The 25,257-nt window shown below is 38.3% G+C and overlaps 1 protein-coding gene across 2 annotated transcripts in view; it reads left to right on the forward strand.

Annotated features, from left to right (window-relative positions):
- Nucleotides 1-25,257, forward strand: part of chchd3a (coiled-coil-helix-coiled-coil-helix domain containing 3a) — a 231,951-nt gene that overhangs the window by 146,543 nt on the left and 60,151 nt on the right. For both annotated transcript variants that reach the window (XM_043714036.1, XM_043714037.1), the window contains exon 5: nucleotides 7,260-7,343. In XM_043714036.1, coding sequence (XP_043569971.1) covers nucleotides 7,260-7,343 — 84 coding nt within the window. The remainder of the gene's footprint in view (nucleotides 1-7,259; nucleotides 7,344-25,257) is intronic.

Below are 25,257 nucleotides of genomic sequence, written 5' to 3' on the forward strand. Positions count from 1 at the left end.
CTTATACTACTGTGCCCTTGCTGACATGAGTGAACTTGTCACAGACTGGAAATTGGAGTCCAGCATCTTTCTGTATAGCTTAGTGCTAACAGAAAAGCATTTCATTTTTGAACAGATCACAAGCTTCAGAAGGAACCAGTGACAGGTGGGAGAATTATTCAACCAAATAACCATTCCTGAATATATGCATTGGAGAGAAAATCAATTAAGATTGATTAAGTTATTTTCATCATGTATGACCCTAATTTGGCTTTTCTTAATTTGCATAGACTAAATGTCAAAGTTGTATTCATATCGCGACAATAGGGTGATACATAGTGTAGAATTGTGACTGCAGCCTTCTGAGTGTTTCAACTCTGCTTTCCCCACAACAATGCTAAAATGTGCAGGTAAAAATGGAAGGACCAAACAGATAGTTGTGAAGAACAAACTTCTGAGTTAGTAACAGCAAGCAGTAATTCATGCGGAGCTGAAAATGTGTTGCTGGAAAAGTGCAGCCGGTCAGGCAGCATCCAAGGAGCAGGCGAATCGACGTTTCGGGCATGAGCCCTTCTTCAGGAATCATGCCCAAAACGTTGATTCTCCTGCTCCTTGGATGCTGCCTGACCTGCGCTTTTCCAGCAACACATTTTCAGTTCTGATCTCCAGCATCTGCAGTCCTCACTTTCTCCTAGTAATTTATGCTGAGCCTACTAAATCTACATAATGGATGGAAAATTAGAGGCATGGTTTCTTGAAAAAAATCCCATCTTGCAATGATGTCATTTCTTCAGTACAAAGCCTTTGCATCATATCCCTCATTTGAGCTTCAAAGCAAAGTGATTGCTGAATTACATTCTTCTGCTGTACTCAGCTAAGAATGATTTTTGTTTTAATTCTTTGAGTGTTCAGTCTGTTTGTAAAGCCCTCGTGTGCAATGTCTTTGCAGCTGCACTGCAACCACATTTTCCCAGAACTTCAGTGACACATAATGCTTGATGTGTCACTGAAGTGCCAATGCTAATAGACTGAAATGGGAGTCATGGTGATGGCGCATATGTAAGGTTGGAATACTTTGTCTGAATCCAACATGATTGCCAGACTGGAAACAGATTATTGCTAGGGAGAGCGATTTGTTTACAAGGGATAGGAGTTGAAGTGGGTACCAAAACAATGGCTTTTGCCTTTTAAATAATTAATTTGAGGAAATTTCCAATACTAGCTCTCAGATAGGTAGTCTGATAATTTAGCAAGAGTGGAGGAATCGAGAAATGGTCGTAAAGTAGAATTAGGCATAGTGAGTAAACCTGTATAAACTAAGACTTTACTTTTGGATAATTCTGCTGACGGACAAAATGTAAATGAGAGGGTACAGGGATAAATCCTTGGGAGACGTGAGTGTTTTACCACCTGTATCCTATTCCGAATACCATTCATAGACTCCCAACAGTGTGGAAGCAGGCCATTCAGCTAATAGAGTCCACACTGCCCACCTCCTACCCGACCTCATCCCTGTAATCTTGGATTTTGCATGCTTAATCCACTTTATCTGAACAACCCGGGGCACTACAGGACAATTTAGCCAAGCCAACCCATCCCATCTTTGGGCTGCGCAAGGAAACCCACAAACACTTGAAGAATTCTAGATATAAAAATTGAAAATAACTGATTGCCATAAAGGATCCAGGCATCATGTCCTTATTTGATCATTGTTTTTGGTCAATATTTCATCTGGCCATCAATTTTCAGTGTTAAGTAGTAATGAGATTGTTACTGTATAGCTAAAATGAAGCTCTTTTCACTTCCACTGGACTAAATATGGACAACAATTAAGGGGAATTGACTGTGAAATCTACTGGTATATCCTGTGGTCATCAGTGATGGGATATAAATGCAAGTCTTTTTTTTCAAGTGTAAATAATATCCCTTGTCAAACAAGTCATGAAAATTAAGATGAACCATCAATGTCATTTTTCTCACCCCTTATTTCATTTTGTGCATTTTTTGTATTAACAATAAATCCTGTTGCAAACAACTTGCCAATTATTTGAATTTTCAAGAGAAAGGATCAGCTACAAAGCAATAGTGCAAATAGAAAAGAAGGAAGAAAAATCCAAAACAAGAGTAATTCCCTCCCTTTCAGTTTAGAATGAGTTTTCAGATATTTGGCAGTTATCAGTTCTCCTTCGAAATGAAATTGTTGCACATTACCGGGCCATAAGGAAGAGCAAAGAAGAAAATGAAAAAAAGAGCTTTTTGCATAAATGGACCAAAGTCAGTTGGAATTCAACACAAATTCATAAACAACAACATACACTCCAGTAGGGCTTTGAGTATACTGGAACAAGCCAAGGTCTTCACAAGCAAAAGTGTGAAAGATATGTCAGAACAATGTTTTTCAAATCACTCTTTAACTCCATTCAGTTAAACAGGACTTTGAATTAAGATAAATCTATGCAATGCTCAACATATACAAAATAGTCTGTCCTATTCGTTAACTTGCTTTGTACAACCAGCATCACTGTCACTTCAGGGCAATTAGCAATGGGCAATAATTGCTGAACTTCCCAGGGGTAGCATATGCTGAAAATACATGTTTGAAAATATATATGTTGTGTCACATTAATTGTACGAACCTATTCTGTTCAATAAGTGTATAAATGGAACTGTTCTTTCCCAGCTTCATCAGCAGGTCCATATCAAGTACATTTCCCAGACTGAAGAATACTTGCTTCAATGCAATATAGAGCACAAGCGGTTGACGAATTCGCTACAAATTTAAAGAATAAAGATATTACATGGTATTATCTTTATAATAAAACTTCTTTTTCTTTCAGTGCTTCAAATCGATTTGCTTCCCATCATGTAGCTGAGTAAAACATTTTTGCTTAATAGTGTAATTTAGGCCAATTGGTTGCTTTGAGACACAATCACCCTGTAAATGGAATGGCAGATTGCAAGCTTTGCTATGCTTTCAACATGCTTATTCATCCAGTTCACAAAAGGTAGTACAAATTATTTTCTTGAATTCTGGTTGGTTCATCCTGTAGCACTTAATTCTTATTGCAAACTCACGCTCACAACTGAAGTGCCAGTTTCAGATCATTTAAACACTCAGTATTAGCTAATTTATTTTCGAAGTCATGTTTATATTTGTGGAAAATGTGATCAAGCTTGAATTCTTTTCATTAAGTCAACACTTGAAGAGCTTCATTTACATTTGGATTTTATATGCTGAAGTAAAACTACTGCAGTATCTTTTTTTTAAAGATCAGCATTTGTTATCTTCAAATTGAGATGGAAAATTGATTTTGGTGAGTAGATCCACCTATGATGCTGAGCTGTTCAACAAAAGAAGGTCCAAATTATTCTGAGGTAGCCAGCAAAGTCTTGAGGAATATCTCAATGAGCTTCATAAGCTAGGGAGGCAAATAAATACAAGTTGTATTTCTGATCAGTAACCAATGACTGGTGCTAGGAAAGGTGAATCTCGGGTGGGAACAGCTTCAAGTTTAACTGTAATTTACGCCACACTTTAACGGTTACCAGATGAAATGTAGCCATGTGAGTGAATAATAAAATTGCTCTCAGCTCTGAACTGGAAAACTCCATCTTTGCTTTGAATTTCCATCTTGACCTACTTAATATGCTCCATCTCAAAACTTTGTTTTTAAAAGACAGGCTCTCAATTGTTGCTTTCAGAGCAGGAATATAACAGAAATGAGGAACTAAATAAGTTTTTGCTCTTTGCTAAGTGGTTTTGTACTATTTGGTTTGTCTTTGTCCCATAATGATGATCTAGATTTAGAAAAAGTTCATTATAAACAATTTCAGATATTTAAATAAAAACAAATTACTGAGGATGCTAGAAATCTGAAATGAAGCAAAGTACTGAAGAAATTCAGCAGATCGGGCTGCATCTGTGGTTGAGATAGATGCTGTCAGTTCTGATGAGCTTCTCCATTACTTTGTTTTATTCCAAACCTTCAAACAGTTTTTTGCCTTTTCTGATCATTCAGAAAATGTTAAGGTGATTGTCCCTCCTTTTTGTGCATAAGGATAGAAAGACAGAAAACATGACCAAGGTAGGCCATTTGGCCCATCACACCCATTCTATCATACACCTTTGTCACCTTCAGCTTTGAGAAATCTGCCTATCTCTTTCGTGAGCATATTCAATCACTTAACCTGCACAAGTTTTTCTGTGATAGAGAATTCCATGAATTCACCACTGTATGAAAACATTGCTCCTCATCTCAATCCAAAATGGGCCATCACTTATTCAGAACCATCATCCATCATTGTGCATCCTGTGGCCAGTGGAAACATCATCATGTCACAGACGCTCTTTATCACAGCATCCAGTCTGTCCAGCCTGTCAGAATCTCACATGTTAGAATGAGATCTCCTCCTCTTCTTAACCCTAATTAAAACAGATCCAGTTGATCAAATCTTATCTCTTATACAATAAATCTGTCATCCCAGGAATAAGTCCAGTGAACTTCTGCAGCACTCACTCTCTCTCAAGTACATCCTTTTATTGGTAAGGCGACTAAAACTGCACATAATACTGCAGATGTGATCACACAAAAGCACTCTACAGCGGCACTGCAACATCCTTGCTCTTGAACTCAAATTGGGGAGAAAGTGAGGACTGCAGATGCTGGAGATCAGAGCTGAAAATGTGTTGCTGGAAAAGCGCAGCAGGTCAGGCAGCATCCAAGGAACAGGAGAATCGACGTTTCGGGCATAAGCCCTTCTTCAGGAAAGCCATTCCTGAAGAAGGGCTTATGCCCGAAACGTCGATGCTCCTGTTCCGTGGATGCTGCCTGACCTGCTGCGCTTTTCCAGCAACACATCTTGAACTCAAATTCTCTTGCAATGAAGGCCAGCATTCTTTTTCCCTTCCGAACTGCTTGCTGCAATGCATGTATACTTGCAATAACTAATTCACAAGGACAGACTAGGTCTCTTTGTTCATCAACCTTTAAATAGTACTCTCTTATTTCCTTTTTCTCTGTTTCTACAACTTCATGTATATCTATAAACTAGATTTGAATTTTCCCACTCACTCAACTTTAATCACTACTTTTAGTTTGCATCAATGTCTCCCTTTAATCTTCCAGCTTTACATCCCCTCATGTCCAGTATTTGAGGTCGGATAATATGATAATTTTGTGGCAACAGGCTGGGAGCCCAGTGGTTCCAAGTTCCAGTCCCATCATGACACATTGTGAAATAGAGTTGAGTAAGTCAGATAAGTGCCAGCTTATTATTTGAGAGCATAAAACTGCTGAACTACTGCGCTTTTCTTGTGATATGTGGTTGACTTTAGGATCAAAAGAAATAAGAACAGGAGGAAGCCATTTGGCTCCTCATGCGTGCTCTGCCATTTGATAGGATAATGACGGAATCCGATATTCTTTGCATCCATTTTCCTGTTCTTTGCTTGTAACCCTTGATTTCCCCTACTGATCAAGAATCTATCCATCTCAGCCTTAAATATTCACTAAGGCATTGCCCCCACAGCTGTCTCTGGCAAGTTTCAGACACTTTCAATTCTGAGAAGAAATTCCTCCTTGTCGCAGTCTTATCCTTAACCTGTGCTTTATAGCCCTAGATGTTTCCCTGAGTGGAAACATCCTCTCAGATTACCCTGTCAAGTCTCTTAAGAATCCTGTGTGTTTCAATAAAATCCACTGTTATTCTTCTAAAATCTTAGAACCATCTTCAGAAGATTCTTATCTTTCCCTCAGGACAATTTGAAGTGGACAAAAAATGTACTTTGTCTAGTGTCATCTACATTTGGTGAATTTCTTAAACTATCATTTGCGAAGTATTTGAGCTTAGCTGCATAAATGTCTGACTAGAAAAATGGAAAGCACAAGACCTGTTCATTGTAATCCAAAGAAAAATTAATCAACTATCAGGTACATCGGAGTGCAGAGTTGGGCTTTGTACTCTCTTCCTGTTCATTCCATTCTCTTTGTTGTACATCAGAATAAGCATTTAAAGGAAGGCGCTACAAGGTGTTGCCATCCTTGGATTAAATGCCAGTCCATTGGTGTCACTGTCAGATAGTGAAAAAGTAAGGTTAAAAGCCTTAGGACAAATTTCTGCCATTATTATTAATGTAACAGAAAAGCTGAGAATACTAGAAATACTCAAGGTCTGTGTGTGACATCAGTACCAACAGAAACAATTTATGTTTCGTATTTTAGTTCTAGAAGATATGTGGGGTTGAGTGTCACAGCAACTGGAAAGCTCTGTGGTTCCCTACACCCCAGGGACTGTAACAGTTCAAGAAATGATCATTGCTTTTTCAATGACAATTTGGAATGGGCAATAAATACTGTCCCAGTGAGCAACAGTCACATTCGATGAATGAAGAAAAGTTGGTGGAGATCTGGCAAAAAGAGGTGAAAGTAACTGGAAATTTGCTGTTCCCTAAACATTGCCTGTGTCATTTATTCACCCATTTCTTTGCAAAGGGATCTATGGAATTGCTCTTATTAGTGCCCTATTTTTGGAAACAAAATCAAATTGCTGGAAAATCTCAGGTCTGGCAGCATCTGTGGAGAGAAATCAGAATAACCGTTTTGGGTCCAGTATTTGAGGGATGTGCTTACCATCATTTTTGATTTTGCCATGTTTTATCAAATATGAATGTTATGTGAATGTCAGAATTAACTAGGAGAAGTTGCTGTGCTCAACGACAAGTAAGTTAAATGATTACCGGCTGCATCCGTGTGGATGTTAACTCATTTGTGTTTCACTATCAAGCTCAGTCATTTGTCCAGTCTGTTTCTCCAACTGTGTTGTCATTATTTGATGAGCAAAGAGATTCTTTCAAATTTGACACTTGAACATAAAATGTTTCTCATTTGTCATTCCATTGTGCATAATTTTAATGAGTTCTGACTGTAATCTTCCTTTCATAACTCAATTTGAATGTAAGTGCTGGGTGACACTTGTCCAGGCATATAGCATTGAGTTAATGTTTCCTACTTTCTACTCAGAAAAGTAGAGCTCTTCACTGTGTTCTCTGACAGTGAAATCCAAACCTTAAAAGAGAGAGTGTCAGAAAATTAACAATCAACTTCATTGTGGTAAATGTGAAACTTTGCAGTGAGCCTTGTGTATCTGCACCACCAACAAATGTGCATATACCGTACTTTATTCCTGCAATTTAAAGGCACCCAAGCTTTTTAACTGTACAATAGAGGCATGAATTTGTTTATTCGCTGAATTACAAATAACCATCTTCTTTCCACTTTCAGACAAAACAGTTGGAAGAAAAGGAAAAAGAACTGCAAAAGCTCAATGCTTATTATAAGGAGCAAGTGACCAGACTTGAAGATAGGGTAAGAAGGACATTGTTTTTAACAAATGCTTTTTTCACTGAAGTTGAGGGAAAGAAAAGCAAACCATATAGCTTAATGCTAACAGTCAAAAGCTGTCTCCAAGCATGTTATTAAGTTCTCTCCTTTTGAATAAATTGTTCATGATTCACATGATTACCTAAAATCTAACCTAAGTAAACTTTCCAGCTACCTCATTTTCACTGATTGAAATGTGGAGGGGTGAATGTAAAATAGCAATTTTCAAAAGTAGCACTGACTAAATGGCATTGAATATTATCTTCTTCAAATCTCACTCTCTGCTGATGGATAGTCAACTTTCTTTCTTGGACAAACTTGATAACAATACCAAACATGCATAGGACATTAAATTGTTATCTACTTGAACACCAGCTTATTTTTGAAGGAAATGTTTGCATTCGCAAATCTTTTGTCATTGGGATTATACTGTTAGCTATTAGCATTTGATACATTATCGTAAAATCACACTATCCAATAATCGAGCAAATTGTTAGTCTTTCAAGTTCTTACGTTTGTTAAAGTGTGTTTAAAGTCATTTGATGTGGTATGACTGCAATTCCACTCTTGGTTCTTCGGTACCATACAACTACTTAGTACAACTGGGAATACTTCAATATAACTACACTAAATAGTTCAGAAATGAATGTTTAAATAGCATAATTCCAGGACTTGAATTATTTTATTGGTGGACAACTTAAAAACTCTGCTATTTGCATTTTCTGTACAAACTTCAGGAAGGTAAATACTATTTTGGCCAAACTTTTCATTCATTTCTGTTCATCAGGCGCTAAAGGAACAATAGAGAGCACCACACAGGATGCACACATGTGAAGTGCAGGTGGCATACCTTGCCTTTTGAGATGGAGTGAGATTTCAGTCACCTCTTAATTTTTTTTTCCGAAATAGCAATATTAATTAAGGTGATGAAAAATACGAAGAGTTGGCGATTCATAACTGCTGCACCATTCGTTAATGGCATGGTGATCTTCCTATTCAATTCTAGCTTCCCATACTATCCCTGTATCCTTTGATTCAACTCCTGAGCTGACATCTATAAATTTCAGTCTTCAATGTACTTTGTAACTGAATATCCACAGTCTCTGGAGGTAGAAAATTCCAAAAGTTATCAATCCTTTGATTGAAGAACTTTCTCTTAGTTTCAGTCTTAAATGATTGAGATGACAGTCTGACAAAACATACTCCTTGCAGTCCTGTCAAGCCGCTTAAGAACTTTAGACACTTCAATACAAGCACCTTTTATTCTTCGTAACTGGAAAGTAAAAGCCTAGTCGACTCAATCTTTCATGCCTAGGCATTTGCTCCTCCTTCGCCATCCCAAAAATCAATCAAGTGAACTTTCCTCCACTCTCTGTTGGGCAAATGTCTCATTCCTAAGGTAAGATGATCAAAAATGTACTCTGTTATCCAAATGTTACCTCTACAAAGCCTTATATAATTACATTGTTATGAATGATGATGTTCCATTTGTTTTCCTAAACACATGCTGTACTTGAATTTCTGTTTTGATTTATGTGCAAGGATACCCAGATTTATCTGCATATCGCCATTTATTTTTTAAAAAATATTTGCATAAAGCTGAATGCAATCAATAATTGGCATTTGTTTAATGCCTTTTCATCAAGATGCCTCAAGGTGCTCAAACATATTACATGGCTAGGGTATCCTGCTCCTAAAAAGGTGTATAAAATACCATGCCTTGATTGTATGTACATTTTTTCCCCTTGCTACGTTTTGTATTTACAGAACAAGGAGCATTGAGCCATGCTCATTATCTCATATAAGTGAATCCTGTTGAAAAGGCTTGATCTTATTTTCATCTACGATGTGCTACAATCACAAGTTTAAGCTGTACTAATTGTAAATGGCTCAAAGAAAAGGCCATAAAGATTTTTGAATGCCTTACAGAGAACCTTTAACTGTTTCCACTTCTCTTGCCTTGCCTGCTCCCCTCCCGAACTTAGTGAATCATTTTGGAGCAGTTAGGCTCGAGCGGTTCTCAATCCATCATGGCAAGGCATTTTGAACTTCCATCTATACGTTGATTCCTAGAGTAGTGTGGTGCATAGTGAATTTCAGTTTCATTTTGGGAGGTGAAGCCTCTGTGTTGCAGACATGTTTTGCATTGCTTTTCAAATTACAGGATTTTGGTATAAGCATTTCAATGAAAGTCCAGAAGAATAACTGAAGTGTTGCAATTGACAGTCCCTAAATCCCTATTTCCACCTTTCCCAGGCATATTAATGTTTGTGCGTTGCTTCCATACTGTTCTCTTTTATCAGCATGCAGTGTTTGTCATGTTTTTTAACAGTTATTATGCAAGCTTGAATGTGTCTTGGCCACAACCTGTGGGGGTAGAAAATCTCAGCACAGTCAATGCTAAAAGTCATGAACATTACAATATGCCCAGGGACAGCTCAACTATCCGTTTTGTCAATGATGCCTCAAGTATTGTCAGGCTGAAGCTGTCCCCTTATAAATGAAGATAATGTTGTATATGTTTGTTGCTGAAGATTGGTATTAGTTAAAATACAAAGGTGAATAACAACAAAACAATACGAAAAGTTTGTGCTCTGTAGCAAAAAAAACAGGCTTTGTTTCACATGCTTTTCTCAAATGTACTGACAATAGCAAATTACAAGAAGGAAAAATCACTTCTCGTACACTTTATTAAGTCTCAAATAAATCTATGATGCGCAGCACCATCTTCAATGTTAGTCAAATGTATTCAAAAGCAATTCAGATGACCCTTCACAACTTGCCTTTTCATGAATGATTACACAAGAGTTATTTACTAACCAACCAGTTCAGAAATGCTATTACGCACTTCGGGAGCAGATAAGACTTCAACTCTTCTGGCTCAGAGATAGGGATAATACAACTGTGCCACAAGAGTCCTGTGATTAAACACTATTTTTTGAAATATTGAACCTATTTTTCTAACCAACCTGTTCAGAGATGTTATTACACATTTCTCTACTAGGTGGAACTTGAACCTGAGCATCTTTGTCTCGGGACCAAGACATGACCACAGAGTCACAAGACGGCACCCAAGTTCCACTGCACCATGTATTCCCAGATGGTTTCTCATCCAAATACTAATCAAACCTGAGTGTGCTTAGCTACCAAGATCAGATGAGAGTGGGCATTTTCAGACAAGTCACTTAGGTTATTGATAATATTCAGCTGCTTTAATTAAACTATGGACTGATCCATTAGTTTGCTCCTTACGATACATCAAGTCATAAGATCTGTCATAGAGACATAGAGATGTACAACACTGAAATAGACCCTTTCAGTCCAACTCATCTGTGCTAACCAGATATTAATCTCATTTAATTTGCCAGCACTTGGCCCAAATCCCTCTAAACCCTTCCCTCTTCATAAATCCATCCAGGTGCCTTTTAAATGTTGTAATTCTACCAGTTTCCACTACTTACTCTGGCAGCTCATTCCAAACATGGACCATCCCTTGCATGAAAAAGTTGCCTCTTAGGTTTTTCTCAGAGGAGTCATAAAACAATCCGGGCTCCGAATCGACTGATTTGGTACGGAGATGAAAAGGGTGATTGGGAGGCCTTTTTGTTTATACATAAACAAATGAGACTTTAGGCCAAAGTTTTCACGTTTTAGAAGTAACCTGCATAATAAAAGGGGAGTGGTCAGTCCTAAAAGCTGAAGTCTTGTTTTAGTCAGTTCAGCAGTGGGCTGTGTGGAAACAGGCTACTGGACTCTATCTCCTTCTGTCCTTCTAACTTCAACCTGTAAGCCTTTGTATCATTTTTGTTTATTGGGAGTTGTGTATTTTCAAAACAGCATAATTAAGTCTAGTTTGTATAGAGTTCCGTGGGTATTCTTTATTGTGTTCTTTGTGTTTGATTCCATAATGTTATGAATAAAGTTTTCTGTTTTAAAACCTGGTAGTCAACCGAGCTAACTTAGTTCAAGTAATTTTTAACTGTACATTTACCGAAACAAATAGCAAAGTTACAGTGTGGGCTGCCAGCTTCAAAACGTTTTGAGTGGTCTGGCCAAGTCCATAACAGGTTGATGGCTCTTTGCAGGGTCTAAACAGCAAGTGGTAGGTGCTCATGTCTTTGTTTTGGGTGTTAGTTTGGTAGGGTAGACAAAGCTTGGGATAGCAATGGCTCTTTCAGTCACCAAGAGTTTTCCGGAGGTGGATGAGGTGACTTTGGAAGTTTTACCAGAGGTGAATAAGAACTAGCTGCAGGAGTTAGCAGACAAGCTGCATTCTGAGCTGCCTCCTTCTGTGAGGAAAGGAGAGATAATTTCAGCAGTAGCTCAGCATTTAAATTTGCTGGAAACGCCATCAGGCTCTACAGAGATCACAAGAATTCAATTGCAAATGGAGCAGCTTGATTTAGAGGCGAGGGAAGGTAAGGGCAGCAGAAATGAAACATTTTGAGTTACGATTAGAAGCAGATGAGAAAGAGAATGAGGGGCTTTAGCGGAAGAGAAAGAATAAGAGAGCGTGTTTGAACTTCAGAAACTGACACTTTTATAAAGGGAAGTCAGCAGAAATAGATGGAGAAGAAGGTTGAAAGCATGTCCAGTATGGAAGAGCAGAAAGTTAAAATGGCAAGGTTAGCAGTTGAAGTGGTCGTTTATGAGCTGGTCCATAAAATACGGTTTAGCTTCCAGAATCGATTTCAGTCCATAAGGGATAGAAGTTGGGGCAAAGAGAAACCCTCACGTGGAAAGGGAAAGTCAGATCTCAGTGAAGATCATAAGGATAACTTACCACATGGTAAAAAGGAAACCCTTGAAGGGAACAAAGTTAAAACCACTCTGGTGTTTTCATTGTAATAAAGTGGGCCATGTGAAATCAGTGTTGGTGGGCAAGGAGAAAGCCAGATGTCAGAAAACAGGACAAGCTTGGAAGTCTTGTTGGACAGGTAATAAAAAGCACAAGGGAAGTTAGACAACTGTCTCAGAGTATACAAGTTGATCGGAGGTTGCCTGATCTGCTTAAAAAATATGCATGCAAGGGTAAAGTTTATTCGCACAGTCCAGAAATAGCAGGTAAAGAGGTTACAGTATTAAGGGACACAGGATCCTCTCAGTCTGTGATGGTGAAGGGTGAGGAGATATGTACTCCTGAAGGACTATTGCCAGAAAAACACTGGTATCAGGAATTCACGGTGAGTCAAAAAGCGCTTAATTATGTAAAGTGAGGCTAAAGTGTCCCGAGAAGAGTGGAGAATTTGTGGTAGGAACACTGGGCAAACTCTCAGCTCCAGTAATACAATTTGTCCTTGCAAATGATTTAGCTGAATTACAAGTGGCATGATGCCTACTCCAGTTGAAAATCCAGTGGAGATGCAGGCAAAAGAAATGCAGGATATTTATCCAGGAGTCTTCCCAGATTGTGTCTAAATGAGATTACAGAGTCACAAGTTGAAGCAGGAGAGATGAAAAGGCACAGATAAGAAAGCTGACATAACGTTTTCTGAGACTTTTTTGATCAGGTAAGTGGGACAGAGAAGAATCAAAATGGTAAACCTGCAAGTATCTATAGCTCTTCTAAGCTTATTGAGTTACAGCAGAAAGATGAGAACTTTAAGCAGTTCTATCAGAAAAGCGCAGCAGAAACACATTTTTGCAGAAACACATTTTTCCAGCAACATATTTTTCAGCTCTGATCTCCAGCATCTGCAGTCCTCACTTTCTCCCAGTTGTATCAGAAGGCATACACATGAAAGGAGAGTGAATGCATCCCTGTGTGTTATTACTTAACAAATGATATCTTAATGAGGAAGCGGAGACCATCACACATTCAAGCACATGAGAAATGGGGATAAGTTAATCAAATTGTTTTGCCACTAACATTTAGAAAGGAGGTGCTACGAGTGGCGCATGAGCTACCACTTGGAGGTCATTTAGAAATGAGGAAAGCACAGGCTAAACAAGACAAGGATGGTTGAATTTTGCCAGACATGTGATACATGTCAGCTATTCGGAAAACCACAGGCAGTAATAAAACCTCCATCTTTAATACCAATTCCAGCTTTGAGGAACTTGTCACAAGAGTCTTGATTGATTGCATAGGTTCCCTACCTCAAACAAAAAGTGAGAATCATTATTTATTGACAATAATGGAAGTATTGACTCGATTTCCCGAGGCAATCTCATTACATAATATCACAGCTAAAAGGGTTGTCGAAGAATTACTGAAAGTTTGTACTAGATTCGTGCTACCAATCGAGATCCAATCAGATCAAGGGTCAAACTTCACATCCAAGCTATTCAAGGAGGTTATGGATAGCTTTGGGAATAAAACAATTCAAATCTACTGCGTACTATCCAGAATCGCAGGGAGCGCTAGCAAGGTGGCATCAAACACCACATACCATGTTGAGGGCTTATAGTCAGGATTATTCATATGATTGGGGTAAGGGAGTTCCAAATGAATATACCAAATGAATTGACCAAGTCTAGTCCATTTGAATTAATTTCTGGGCATGAAGTAAGTGGACTGTTAAAATTGATTAAGCAGAAATTAGCAAGTCAGAATTCAGAGATCACCCATTTGGACTAAAATTTTTGACTCAAACTTTACAGAACAACTAAATAGAGCTGGGGAGTTGGCTAGACAGTATTTAAAAGTATCACCACATGCAATATAACAAGAAGTGGATAAGAAATCAAAAATTTGTAATTTTTCCATTGTGGATAAGGCATTGGTGTTAGTTCCAGTAATAGATAAACCTTTAAAAGCAAGGTTTAGTGGACCTTATCAAATCAAAAAGAAATTGACTGAGGTGAACTACTTGATAGGGACTCCAGACAGGAAGAAATCTCAGTGTGTCATGTGAGTATGCTCAAAAGGTATTTTGACAGGGTAGGAAGAGGGGAAGGTGTTGATGATTACAGCACAGAAGGAAGAACTAAGTTCAGAGAATTCTGAATTGGACATTACTCAAATCAAATTCGACAATGAGCAAATTGTCAAAAATCTGGATGAATTATTGAATTAACTTCCATAAGAAAATCGAAATGACCTGTTGTTTTTTTCTTGTTTTGTGTTTGAGGGGTTTGCATATTGGAACTGTTGTGTATTTTTGAAACAGCATAATTAAGTCTGGATAGACTGAATTCTGTGGGTGTTCTATATTCTTTTTTTTTGTGTTTCATTCCGTAATTTTGTGAATAAATTTTTGTCTGTTTTAAAATCTGGTAGTCAACCTAACATACTCCGGGTAATTTTCACTGTACATTTACCGAAACAATAATGTTTTGAGTGGTCTGGCCTAGTCCCTTACAGGTGCACTGTATCAAAAGCAAGAAAATCTTTACTTAAATATAGAAACTGTACACATTACTCCAGGTGTGGTCTCATCAAGATTTGTGCAGCTGCAGGAAGACTTTGTTGTTAGTTTACTCAAACCTTTTTGCAGTGATGACCAAATTTCTATTTCACCTTCCAGACCACTTGCTGCATCTGCCTATTGGTGTATAAAAATATCCAGGTTCCTTGTTACTTAAACCTTGCCTAATCTATCACCATCTAAGTAATATTCTGCCATTCTATTTCTTTTACTGAAGTGGACAACTTCATACTTGTTATACTGCAGCTGTCATTTTTTGGCCACTCACTCAACCTGTCTAAATTTCACTCAAGACTCTTAAAGTGAAGTATTTTGTCAGTGGCTTTCTGGAATTGCAGGTCACAATAAAATCCAGGGTTTCAAAACTGGAACTTTTAAGACGCAACTAATGGAAAAGGGAAAACAAGAAAAGAAGCAAGTTTGGAAACCAGCATTTCTGGGAACTGAAACTGGTTCATGCCAAATATTTGGACACACAGCCATCAGAGCTTGTACAATCCCAGGGGTACATTACAGAAATGCTGAAGGAGGCAGTCAAGACGCACAAACTGAGAATTGACCATTACATATTTGCTGCAGTTGTTTGTTACTTTAAGATAACATTCATGCATCTTGGCCCACAGCAGCAGAGTTCATGAGGTTTTGTAAAAATGTGCCTTACTTGGAAAGTCCGTAACCATAGTAGTTGGTTAGTTGTGTGCAGCTGTCAGGATTCAGCTAAATCCTTTCAGAGAAGGGTTGAAACACTTTGTGAGGAAGATGAGCTTTGAAGGACTTGATAATTGGTTTTGATTATGCGTAAGCTATATAGTCTGTCGAGCCAATTTCTAAGACCTGCCCTCATTTTATCTGCCATTTAATGCATAATTTATATTAGTGCAATTTGCCTGTTCATATTTGAAATGTGTTAATTATTGGTTTTGTTGTAAACCTGGTTACTAGGATAGGATCTCATGTTTGCTTTGTTTGACACTTGCACAGTAAAAATTCATTTGTTTTAAACTGGAATATACTGGCTTCATTCTTTCAGTAAATAACTGGGATGTTTTCTCTGTCACTTAATAAAACAAAATGTTGCTGGTCTCAATGAGGATAATAGCAATATAGCCAATGCTTCCTGGATTGCCCTTATCCATTGCCTTCATGGCTTCCATTAAAAAAGAGTTAATTTTCATTTGGCTGTCGTAATTTATTTTCAGAAAATGCTGTGAATTTCTAATGTGCACTTCCATGCCCCACCTGTTTCTAAAAGACATCTCTTATGATTCCTTCGAGCAACTTTTCAGAATGGATGTTGGGTTGAGTGGCCTGTGGTAGCCTGGTTTTGATTTGTCTCTTGAGCTGGCTTTAAGTAAATTGCCACGATTCTATTCAAGTATTGAAGCATCAGGGATCGGGATCACAAAGACCTTTGTTTTAAATCATCCTTGAATGGATTTTTTGTTTGGTCCTTTTAAATTTGAACATATCTAAACCTTCCAAGGTTTTCTGACAATCTTTTCATAACTTAGAGATCATTGCTGAACATATTTATCTGTAACATGACCATTATCTATAAGAATTATTGATAGTGTAAATCCAGCTCTGCCAAAAGAAAAGACCATTGGAACCTGCCCTGTTGTTTCTATCATGACCCCATATATTTTTCATTGTATTTTGACTTTTAACACTGGTTTTTAACTTAACAAGTTCAGTGATTATGCAGCGGTCTTTTTGGGCGTACCAATTAACGCGAATAATAATGAGCGGAGTGACCAGGTAATTTGTATTTGAGGATGTTGATTTAAGCAGGAATGCTGGCTAGGAAACTGGGATAGCTTTGGCTCAGCTTCAGATATTACCATGAGACTCTAATGAGACTTTGGGGCGGCACGGTGGCGCAGTGGTTAGCACTGCTGCCTCACAGCGCCAGAGACCCGGGTTCAATTTCCGCCTCAGGCGACACTCTGTGTGGAGTTTGCACATTCTCCCCGTGTCTGCGTGGGTTTCATCCGGGTTCTCCAGTTTCCTCCCACAATCCAAAAATGTGCAGGTTAGGTGAATTGGCCATGCTAAATTGCCCGTAGTGTTAGATGAAGGGGTAAATGTAGGAGAATGGGTCTGGGTGGGTTACGCTTCGGCGGGTCGGTATGGACTTGTTTGGCCGAAGGGCCTGTTTCCACACTGTAAGTAATCTAATCTAATCTAATCTAACTACCCACCTGAACCAATCAAATTCAGATTGCTGTAAATAATTGAAGGGTTTTTTGTACTGAAAATGAGTTGTCTCAACCTGATTTTTTTTTTAGATTACATAGTCTTAATTTAGAATTAAGACACAAAATTATTGCTGGGACATTTAGTCCTAAAAATATATATTTATTTCATGTGACAAATTCACTTTGAATAGCGAATAAATAAAGATGGATTAAGCTTTGAAATAAGTTGCATCCCAAGAAGTCCACATATATTAATGAATGCTCCCTTCACACTGCACAGATGTTTCACTCCAGAATGTGTGTACTCCAAGTGCTGTCTTGGGGTTGGAACCTTGATGACCCAAATCTGCGTGAACATAGGAATACAGGAAAGAGGAGCAGACATCGGCCATTTGGCTCCTCAAGCGTGCCCACCATTCAACAAAATCATGGCTGATCTGCCCCAGGCTCAAATGCTTTTTGGTGCCAGCTCCTCATAACTCTTAACTCCACGATATTTCAAAAATCTTAACCTTTTTAAATATCTTGTTTTGCCTCCACATCTCTCTGGTAAAGCATCACAACACTTTTTATCCTCTGGGAGAAAAAGTTCTTTCCCATCTCGGTTTGAAATTAGATTCTGTAACTAGGTCCTCAAGTTTAAGACCCCCCAACTTGAGGAAACATCTTTTGATTCTTGTACATCTCAATGAGATCACCCCTCATTCTGTAAACTCTCGCAAATAAAGGCATAACCTGTTCAATCATTCTTTATAGGTCAACCCCTTCATCCTCGGAGTCAGCCCTTTGAATGTCTTTTGAACTGCCTCCAGTGACTGTTCAACTCTATCTTCCAAGATTTTGTTCACTCACTCAACCGATCTGGATCCCCTTGCAGATTTCTTAGCTCCTGATAACAGCATATCTTTCCACCAACATTTCTCAGTAAATTTGGTTGAGTGACTCATCAACTAACCAAGCAAATACCTTGGGGATAATTGATCAAAATGAGAGATTGTAGGTTCAAATTTCCACATGTATTTTTAGAATTTAGTTAACGAACACAGCAAATGCTAATTGTACACCATGTTTAGTGCTGAATGTTCGACTTTTTCTTTGCAGATTTTGTAAACTAACACAGATATCTCAAACATTTAATTATCTTATAATCTCATACTGAATTTCATTGCATAGAAATAAAATCGAGCACAGATTGCACGTTTAAGGCTTTATTAACTTCAGTCTCTTGTGATAGCTAAGTGACTATTCACTGGATGGCCCGGCCTTTAGCTATGCAGGTAAACTAGTGATGGATTCAATACTTCTAAAGCTGAGAGGGCTTATTTCAGTCAGAACAGGAGAGGATCACAAATTAACACTTGCACCTTTGGCATTATTGAAAATATTAACCAATTTCTGTTTGTCAGTGATATCCAGCAACCTTTATGTCAACATTAAATTAATTGGTCATTCATGATGTGCATACTGATATCATGCCAATGCCATGCATCATGAAACATGCCAATTTCAGTCTGATACAATGTAACAATTCAGTGAGATACCAACAAACTTGCTCCTGCCTCAGATTGTATCCTAGCCGATTTCACAACCTTTAGAAAAGGAGTGAGTGAAGAACCAGAAAGTAAAGGAAAACATTGGCTAATTGTACGACACTATGCCTTATGGGCTAATTTGTTGATAGCGTCACTTCTCACAATAATGTTTGACATGTCACAAAGTATCCCATAATATGACAACATTGCCACAACAAGTTTCCACATGTAAGCCAATGACAGAGTTGCACTCCCACAGCTGGTCTTAAGCAGTACTATCTGGCAGCTTCTCTTACATCAACTCCAAGATGAGCTGAAACTTAACTTTCATTTTGCTGAACAAAATTATTTGACAATGGTCTAGTTACTCTAGAATATTATACGTAAACTCATTACAACTGTTACAAAATTGCATGATACAATTTCTAGATTTTCTAAAGCTGAGTTTGAATTGTCATGTTGTGATGTTAGTTCTCATCTCTCGTCCTGGAACATGACTATTCTACTGCATCCACTTGAAGTGAATATCTGTAGGTTGATACCCATCTCTGGTAGGAATAGGTTCATGTGATAATTTGCTTCCAATTCAGCATAAAATAATTAGTGAGATCACTATATGTAAAGTGAAAACACTATGCAAGTACAGTCAAGGAAGCTCTCAAGATTTTCTGAAGTAGAGGAGCTTTACTAGTCTTGTTTCTGATTGGATGTGCTTAGTGAGTGTCTAAAATGTAAATTTTAGTTCTCTTATATATATCTCTTATTGATGAAAACAAACTCAATCAATAAAATAGGAAAGTTGACAGCTATTTTTCTAAATTTAAAAGAATCCTCCAAAAGTGAAATAATGCCAAATGGTAATGGTGTTTGGATATGCGAGAGATGAATATTACCTGAACAGGTCCTGTTTTTGTCACTAAACCAGTATTTATTTTCCTGCCACTCTATTCAGTATATTCAATGTTACTCATACAGTTGCAATTCAATTTCAAATTTCATTTGGCATGCATTCAAAAATTTTGAACTTGGATTATTACACCTGTTGCTGTTATACCACAAAAGGGTAAGGGATGCAATTAACTGCTCCAGTTTTGTTTTCTCAACTTTCTCTTGGCAACTAAAAAGTAGTTCCTTTCCTTTTTTCTCCTTATCTCCTAAAGGTTTGCTGGATTCCAGTTCTTCAAGTCTCAGTTGCCTTTCAACACTCCTCCCAAGTTTTTATTACATGCAAAACTCAGATATGACCTTAAACTGAAGTTGTTGGTTAAACATGCTCTGCCAATGGGAAAAACAAAAAAAACTGCCTGACATTAAAGCAAAACTTTGAAGAATATGAAGTTTGTTCTCAAATATTAACGTTGATTGGCAAGCATTGGAGCAAAACCTGACTTCTGCTGGTGTAAAGGGCACCAACATCTTGGGCTCCTTCCCGCAAATGATTGCAGGAATTGCTACCCTTAGCCTGGTTCCTGGTAGGCCCAGGATTTAGATTTAGATTACTTACAGTGTGGAAACATGCCCTTCAAGTCCACACCGACCCACTGAAGCTCAACCCACCCAGACCCATTCCCCTACATTTACCCCTGCACCTAACACTACGGGCAATTTAGCATGGGCCAATTCACCTAACCTGCACATTTTTGGACTGTGGAGTTGAAGGATACTCTGACCAGCCTGGCGCAGAAGCAATTGAGGGTATAGAACCTTGGACCACACAATTAGAATTTAATCCTAGTAAAGAATTTGATCTGCATATCGTTGTTTTGGTCAAATATGAGGCATGTGGTCTCAATTATTTTGCATACTTTCTGCAGTCCAATGTTTTCTTGACCAACAGGTTTGTCCTAAGATTTGGGTTGAGCTGGGAGAAGAGCTTTTGGTGTTTTATGTATCTATCAAACTATCTCCCTCGTTCAGTACTCAAATAGAATCCATTTAGGACACCCTACACTTTCGTTCCTGAAATTGTAACTATTTAATATTGCTGATTTTTGTTTTGACAAAAGAGTCTTTACACTTTTGGTCTCCTTTTGTGGTTGTTTATTTACTGCACATGAAAGAGCTTGAATGAATTCTCTTAACAATGGATGAACCACAGATGAAATGGTCATGATTTCCACCATCATGATTGTGTTCATGTTTGGAAGGTGGTGTCACAATGGCAGACATAATCCTTTTAAACTCTTAAGCTGCACAGTCAAATTCTGACAGAACATCTTAGCTTCAGCCTAATCTTGGTCTTGATGCAGATATGGACCCAAGAGTTGTATACCAAATGGAATGCAAGAGTAGCAAGTATCCTTGACAGCAAGACAGTATTTAAGTAGGGGAAGTTAATGAAGTATTGGCAAATATGAATTGGAGTGAAGGTAGTGTCCAGTAAGTGCAGTTGTACTTGATGCAAATGCAGTTCTTTGTTAGGTGGTCATTGTACCCTTGGTTTATCGCTGCAAGGTGCCATAAGTTTCCTCAACTCAATCATCTTCAGCTGCTCAATTCTGAATTACATCCACTCACCAAAAGTTGAGTGTGGAGCTGTGGCTGCTAATTATTAGTGTATAACTCTTTTCACAGCCCCAGATAATGAAGTAGCCAGTTAGGTTACAGTAGAATGTGGATATCATTGGGGCTTGGGACTTGATCAACCATTTTCTACTGGTCTTGGCTAGATGGCACAGTGGTGGTGACCCTACCTCTGGACTAGAAGACCTGGATTCAATTCTCATCTGCTCCAGAGGTGTCACAACATCTTGGTACAGGTTGATTAAAAAATACCTATGTTAAGGAACTCCAGCAGAGATGTCCTGGAGCTGAGATGACTGACCTCCAATAACTATTGGGGCTTGAGACTTGATAACCTCTGGTCTTGGCTGCTGGTTTATACAACGTACTGAAGGCATTAAAACCTCCCTCCATTGGGCTTCTATCATTTAAATGGACAAGAATACCAAGGGTAGCACAGGGGCTCAGTGGTTAGCACTGCTGCCTCACAGTGCCAGGGACCCGGGTTCAATTCCCACCTTGGGCAACTGTCTGTGTGGAGTTTGCACATTCTCCCCGTGTCTGCATGGGTTTCCTCCGGATACTCTGGTTTCCTCCCACGGTCCAAAGATGTGCAGGTTAGGTGAATTGACCATGCTAAATTGGCCATAGTGTTAGGTGTAGGGGAATGGGTCTGGGTGGGTTGCCCTTCGGAGGGTCGGTGTGGACTTGTTGGGCGGAAGGGTCTGTTTCCCCACTGTAGGGAATCTGATATAATCTAAACTCGTTACTTGACTGTCAATGCTGCTCAAGCTCTTGTTGCTTCTTTTCCATTGTTTTGTGTAGCCACTGAAATATTTGCCTTACAGCTTTTCCTATTTCCATATATCACAAACCTCAAACAATTCATAGCTCTGCAACTTCTGTATTGCTCAACCATCTACCCAAGCGCAGCAACTCTACGTTCAACAGTGAATATAATTCTTCTCGGTTTTCCTGTATTCTGTGGCCTCACTCCAACCTGTGTGGAAAATAGTCTTCAACACTATCCCTGCTTTTGTACCTTTGGTCCACTCTCTGGATTACACCTTCATGCTCCGTAGGCTCCAGTATCAGAGCTGTCCTTTGAAAATATCCTGACATAACAATATACTGACCTCAGCTTCTACTTATTGCAGCTCTCTGTTCCTTTTAAAATCCTCCATTAAAAGGAAAAGCTTTGAACCTTGGCACAGCATCTCTTACCTTCCCCCTTCATTTCTTGCTAATAATCCACCTTTGCCCTTGTGACGTACTCTGAAGAATTAATGTTCTTTTGGAATGATGTAAGTATAATTTCCTCCTGATATAAAGGTGACTGTTTAACTCGCAAAAGCTACGCTTTTGGGAATATTTTGTTTTCCTTGGGTAATAATTCCAAAATTATTTATATCTGACAATTTCATGAGAAAAGACCTATTGAAGAAGTATATTCCAACCCAGTAGAAAATGAGAGCCTGTGACTTTGATTGATTCACTTTGTAATCTGTGATTTATGTGAAGTATTCTATTAGTTTTAGAACATGAGGTACACTGTTTTGCAGCTCATCATTGATAAGCAAGATGTCCTTTCCATAAAGATACATTGTGTATTCTAATCCACCAGCAGACTCTCATGAGAAACATTAGTTGACAAGGTTGTGGAAAGAAGTTCAATTGTAAACTGAAAGGCAGCATGACAGCTACTTGTATTTTCTTTGCCCAACCTGAATTGGTTTCAATGCAAGACCAGCTCAAGTGAAGCCTATCCTATACTTTAAACTACAAAGTGTATTAGTCCAAAACTAACGATATTTCTAACCATCCCACTACTTGATGGTAGTAATTTTCTAAGGCATCAATGCCTATAATTGCACTGGGAGGTTTGTTGAGGACAAATACGATTTAAAAACAAGTCTTTAATAGAATGATGTGAGTGACACTTTCATTAGAAGGCAGTTAAGAGCCAATCCCATTTCTATAAACCTCAAATCACGTCCAGGACAGACCAGAGAAGGATGGCAAAACTTCCTTCTCTGAAGGACATCTGTGAACCAGTTGGGTTTCTACGACAATTGGAATTCATGACTGAGATTAGATTTTAATTCCAGATTTATGAATTGAACTTAAACTGCCCTGAGTTGCTGTGGTGGGATTTGAACCCATGTCCCAGTGCATTAGCCGAGGCCCCTGTGTTCTTTTTCTGGTGGCAGTTACACTCTGCTACTAACATCTTCCATGATTGTGTTCTTAACAACCAGCACTCCTTGTAGCTTTATGGTAGAGGTCCTGTCAAGTATAGCTCTGCATTGCTATGTTGCAGGTTTTTATTTTGTCTTTGCAAACTGTGCAGCTGCATGCATTCATCTTTTTGTGAACAACCTATTCATTTCAGAGTACAATGCCTTTTATTTTTGTCTGGCTGCACACAGGCAAGTGTCTTAAATTAAATAGCTTATCAGTGGCCTACCAGGTAGTTTTCTGGTTGTTGCACAGTCAGGCATGCGTACAGCTTAATAGGATGTTACATTTATGGAACCCCACCTTACTGAAGGACTTTAATTCCAGAAAGCGAATTAAATGTACCAAGGGAATACTGTCTTCTGAGTATGTTAGATCAATTTTCTACCTGACCAGGTGAGTATTAAAGGTTCCTTGTGGTTATTTAACAGCATACTAGGAGTCCTCCCAATGTCTTGGCTAAAATACATTTCTCGATCAACAAACTAGAACATGCTTGTTATTAAAATCATCATTGTGGTACTTTTCTTTGTACAATTTCGTTGATGTTATTTAAGTACCAGTAGCAAATGTACTTCAAACGTATTGCTTTGTCTGTGAAGGACTTTGAAATGCCCTGTAAGTGTGTAACATGCTGCAGAAATACAAGAACCGTAAATCATGTCTTAAGTTCATGTTTCCACAGTTTTGCATTGATTTTAAGAGATTGAGATTCATGAGTCCTGGTGTTCTGATTTTGGATAAATCCAGCAAAATGTTGACCAGAATTTTCAAACAAGCAGGTTCAAGCAGTCCCCACAGGCAGGGTTCTGGTAAATGAACTCTTGTTTTTGATTGCCCAAGAAATATTCTGCAGCATTGCAGATGTTCAATGTTGGATGTTAGCATATTGAGGCGAAAGTGAGGACTGCAGATGTTGGAGATCAGTCAAGAGTGTGGTGCTGGAAAAGCATAGCAGGTCAGGCAGCATTCGAGGAGCAGGAGAATCCAAGGAGCAAGAGTCTTTCATCAGGAATCCGTATGTTAGCATATTGAGCTTCATTTCATTATTGAGATGTTAGGTCAAAACTCACTTTTTTCAGCATAAAAAATTCCAGGAGACTCTGGAATGAGGAATCAGTGCTTTATTGTACTAAATTAACTACTGATATTTCTCTTGGAAAACATTGATGTTTTGGCAAGTCAGAATACTTAAAAAAAGTTGCAGCAGAAATAAAATAATTTGTAAAAGTGTTAAACTTAGTGAAAGGGAAAAGCCATATATGCCAAAAGTCAGCAATAAAAATACAAATTCCGAGGCATATAATGTAAATCTCACCAATTACAAAGAAATGTTAATACTTGGAATGAACTATTTCATCAGAACTAGAAAATGAAATATAGAAGTGTATACGTCATGCTGAATAGGTGAGAAGAGGAAAGCAGAACAACAAGTAAAATACAGGAGTTAGATATGCCAATTAATTTTGGAAGCAATGGGTTTAATGGCCCATGAATATTTTGTTTGAAATGCTGGAAAGAAATAAAACATACCATTTAGTCATATTAAAAAAAGAAATTCATCCAACTAAAATGATCAATTTTACATTGTTTGAAACTGTAAGTCTTTCTGAGAGATAGACGTTCACGCTTTTGTCTCTTCCTGAGTACAAAGGAGTAGAGAGTCAATATCAGTGAACATAGTTCACAAAAGTATCTCATTGAGCTCGATATTGAATCACACTTGAGTTTTCACAGCCTTGTCATGAACGGAATCTTTTTGTAAACCACTGCTCATCAGTGTGTATTCTATTGCTGATATACACAAGAGGTTCAATATCTCAAGAACAAGCACCGCAAAAAAATACCCTTGTTCATTTTCACATGATGGATGTCTCACTGTGATCACTTGTATAATAGCTGCAGAAGAGACAGGCCTGAGCAGAAAAATATTTCTGCAATCGCAACCAATCCAGACTCAAATTGGAGGTGACCTTTAAATGTTAGTAAATTTCTTTCCACTCTTTATGCTTATTGAGATTTGTAGATTTGAGTTTTCAAGTACCAGAAGCTATGTCGT

The sequence above is a fragment of the Chiloscyllium plagiosum genome, chromosome 23 (assembly GCF_004010195.1).
Source record: "Chiloscyllium plagiosum isolate BGI_BamShark_2017 chromosome 23, ASM401019v2, whole genome shotgun sequence".
NCBI classification, from domain to species: domain Eukaryota; kingdom Metazoa; phylum Chordata; class Chondrichthyes; order Orectolobiformes; family Hemiscylliidae; genus Chiloscyllium; species Chiloscyllium plagiosum.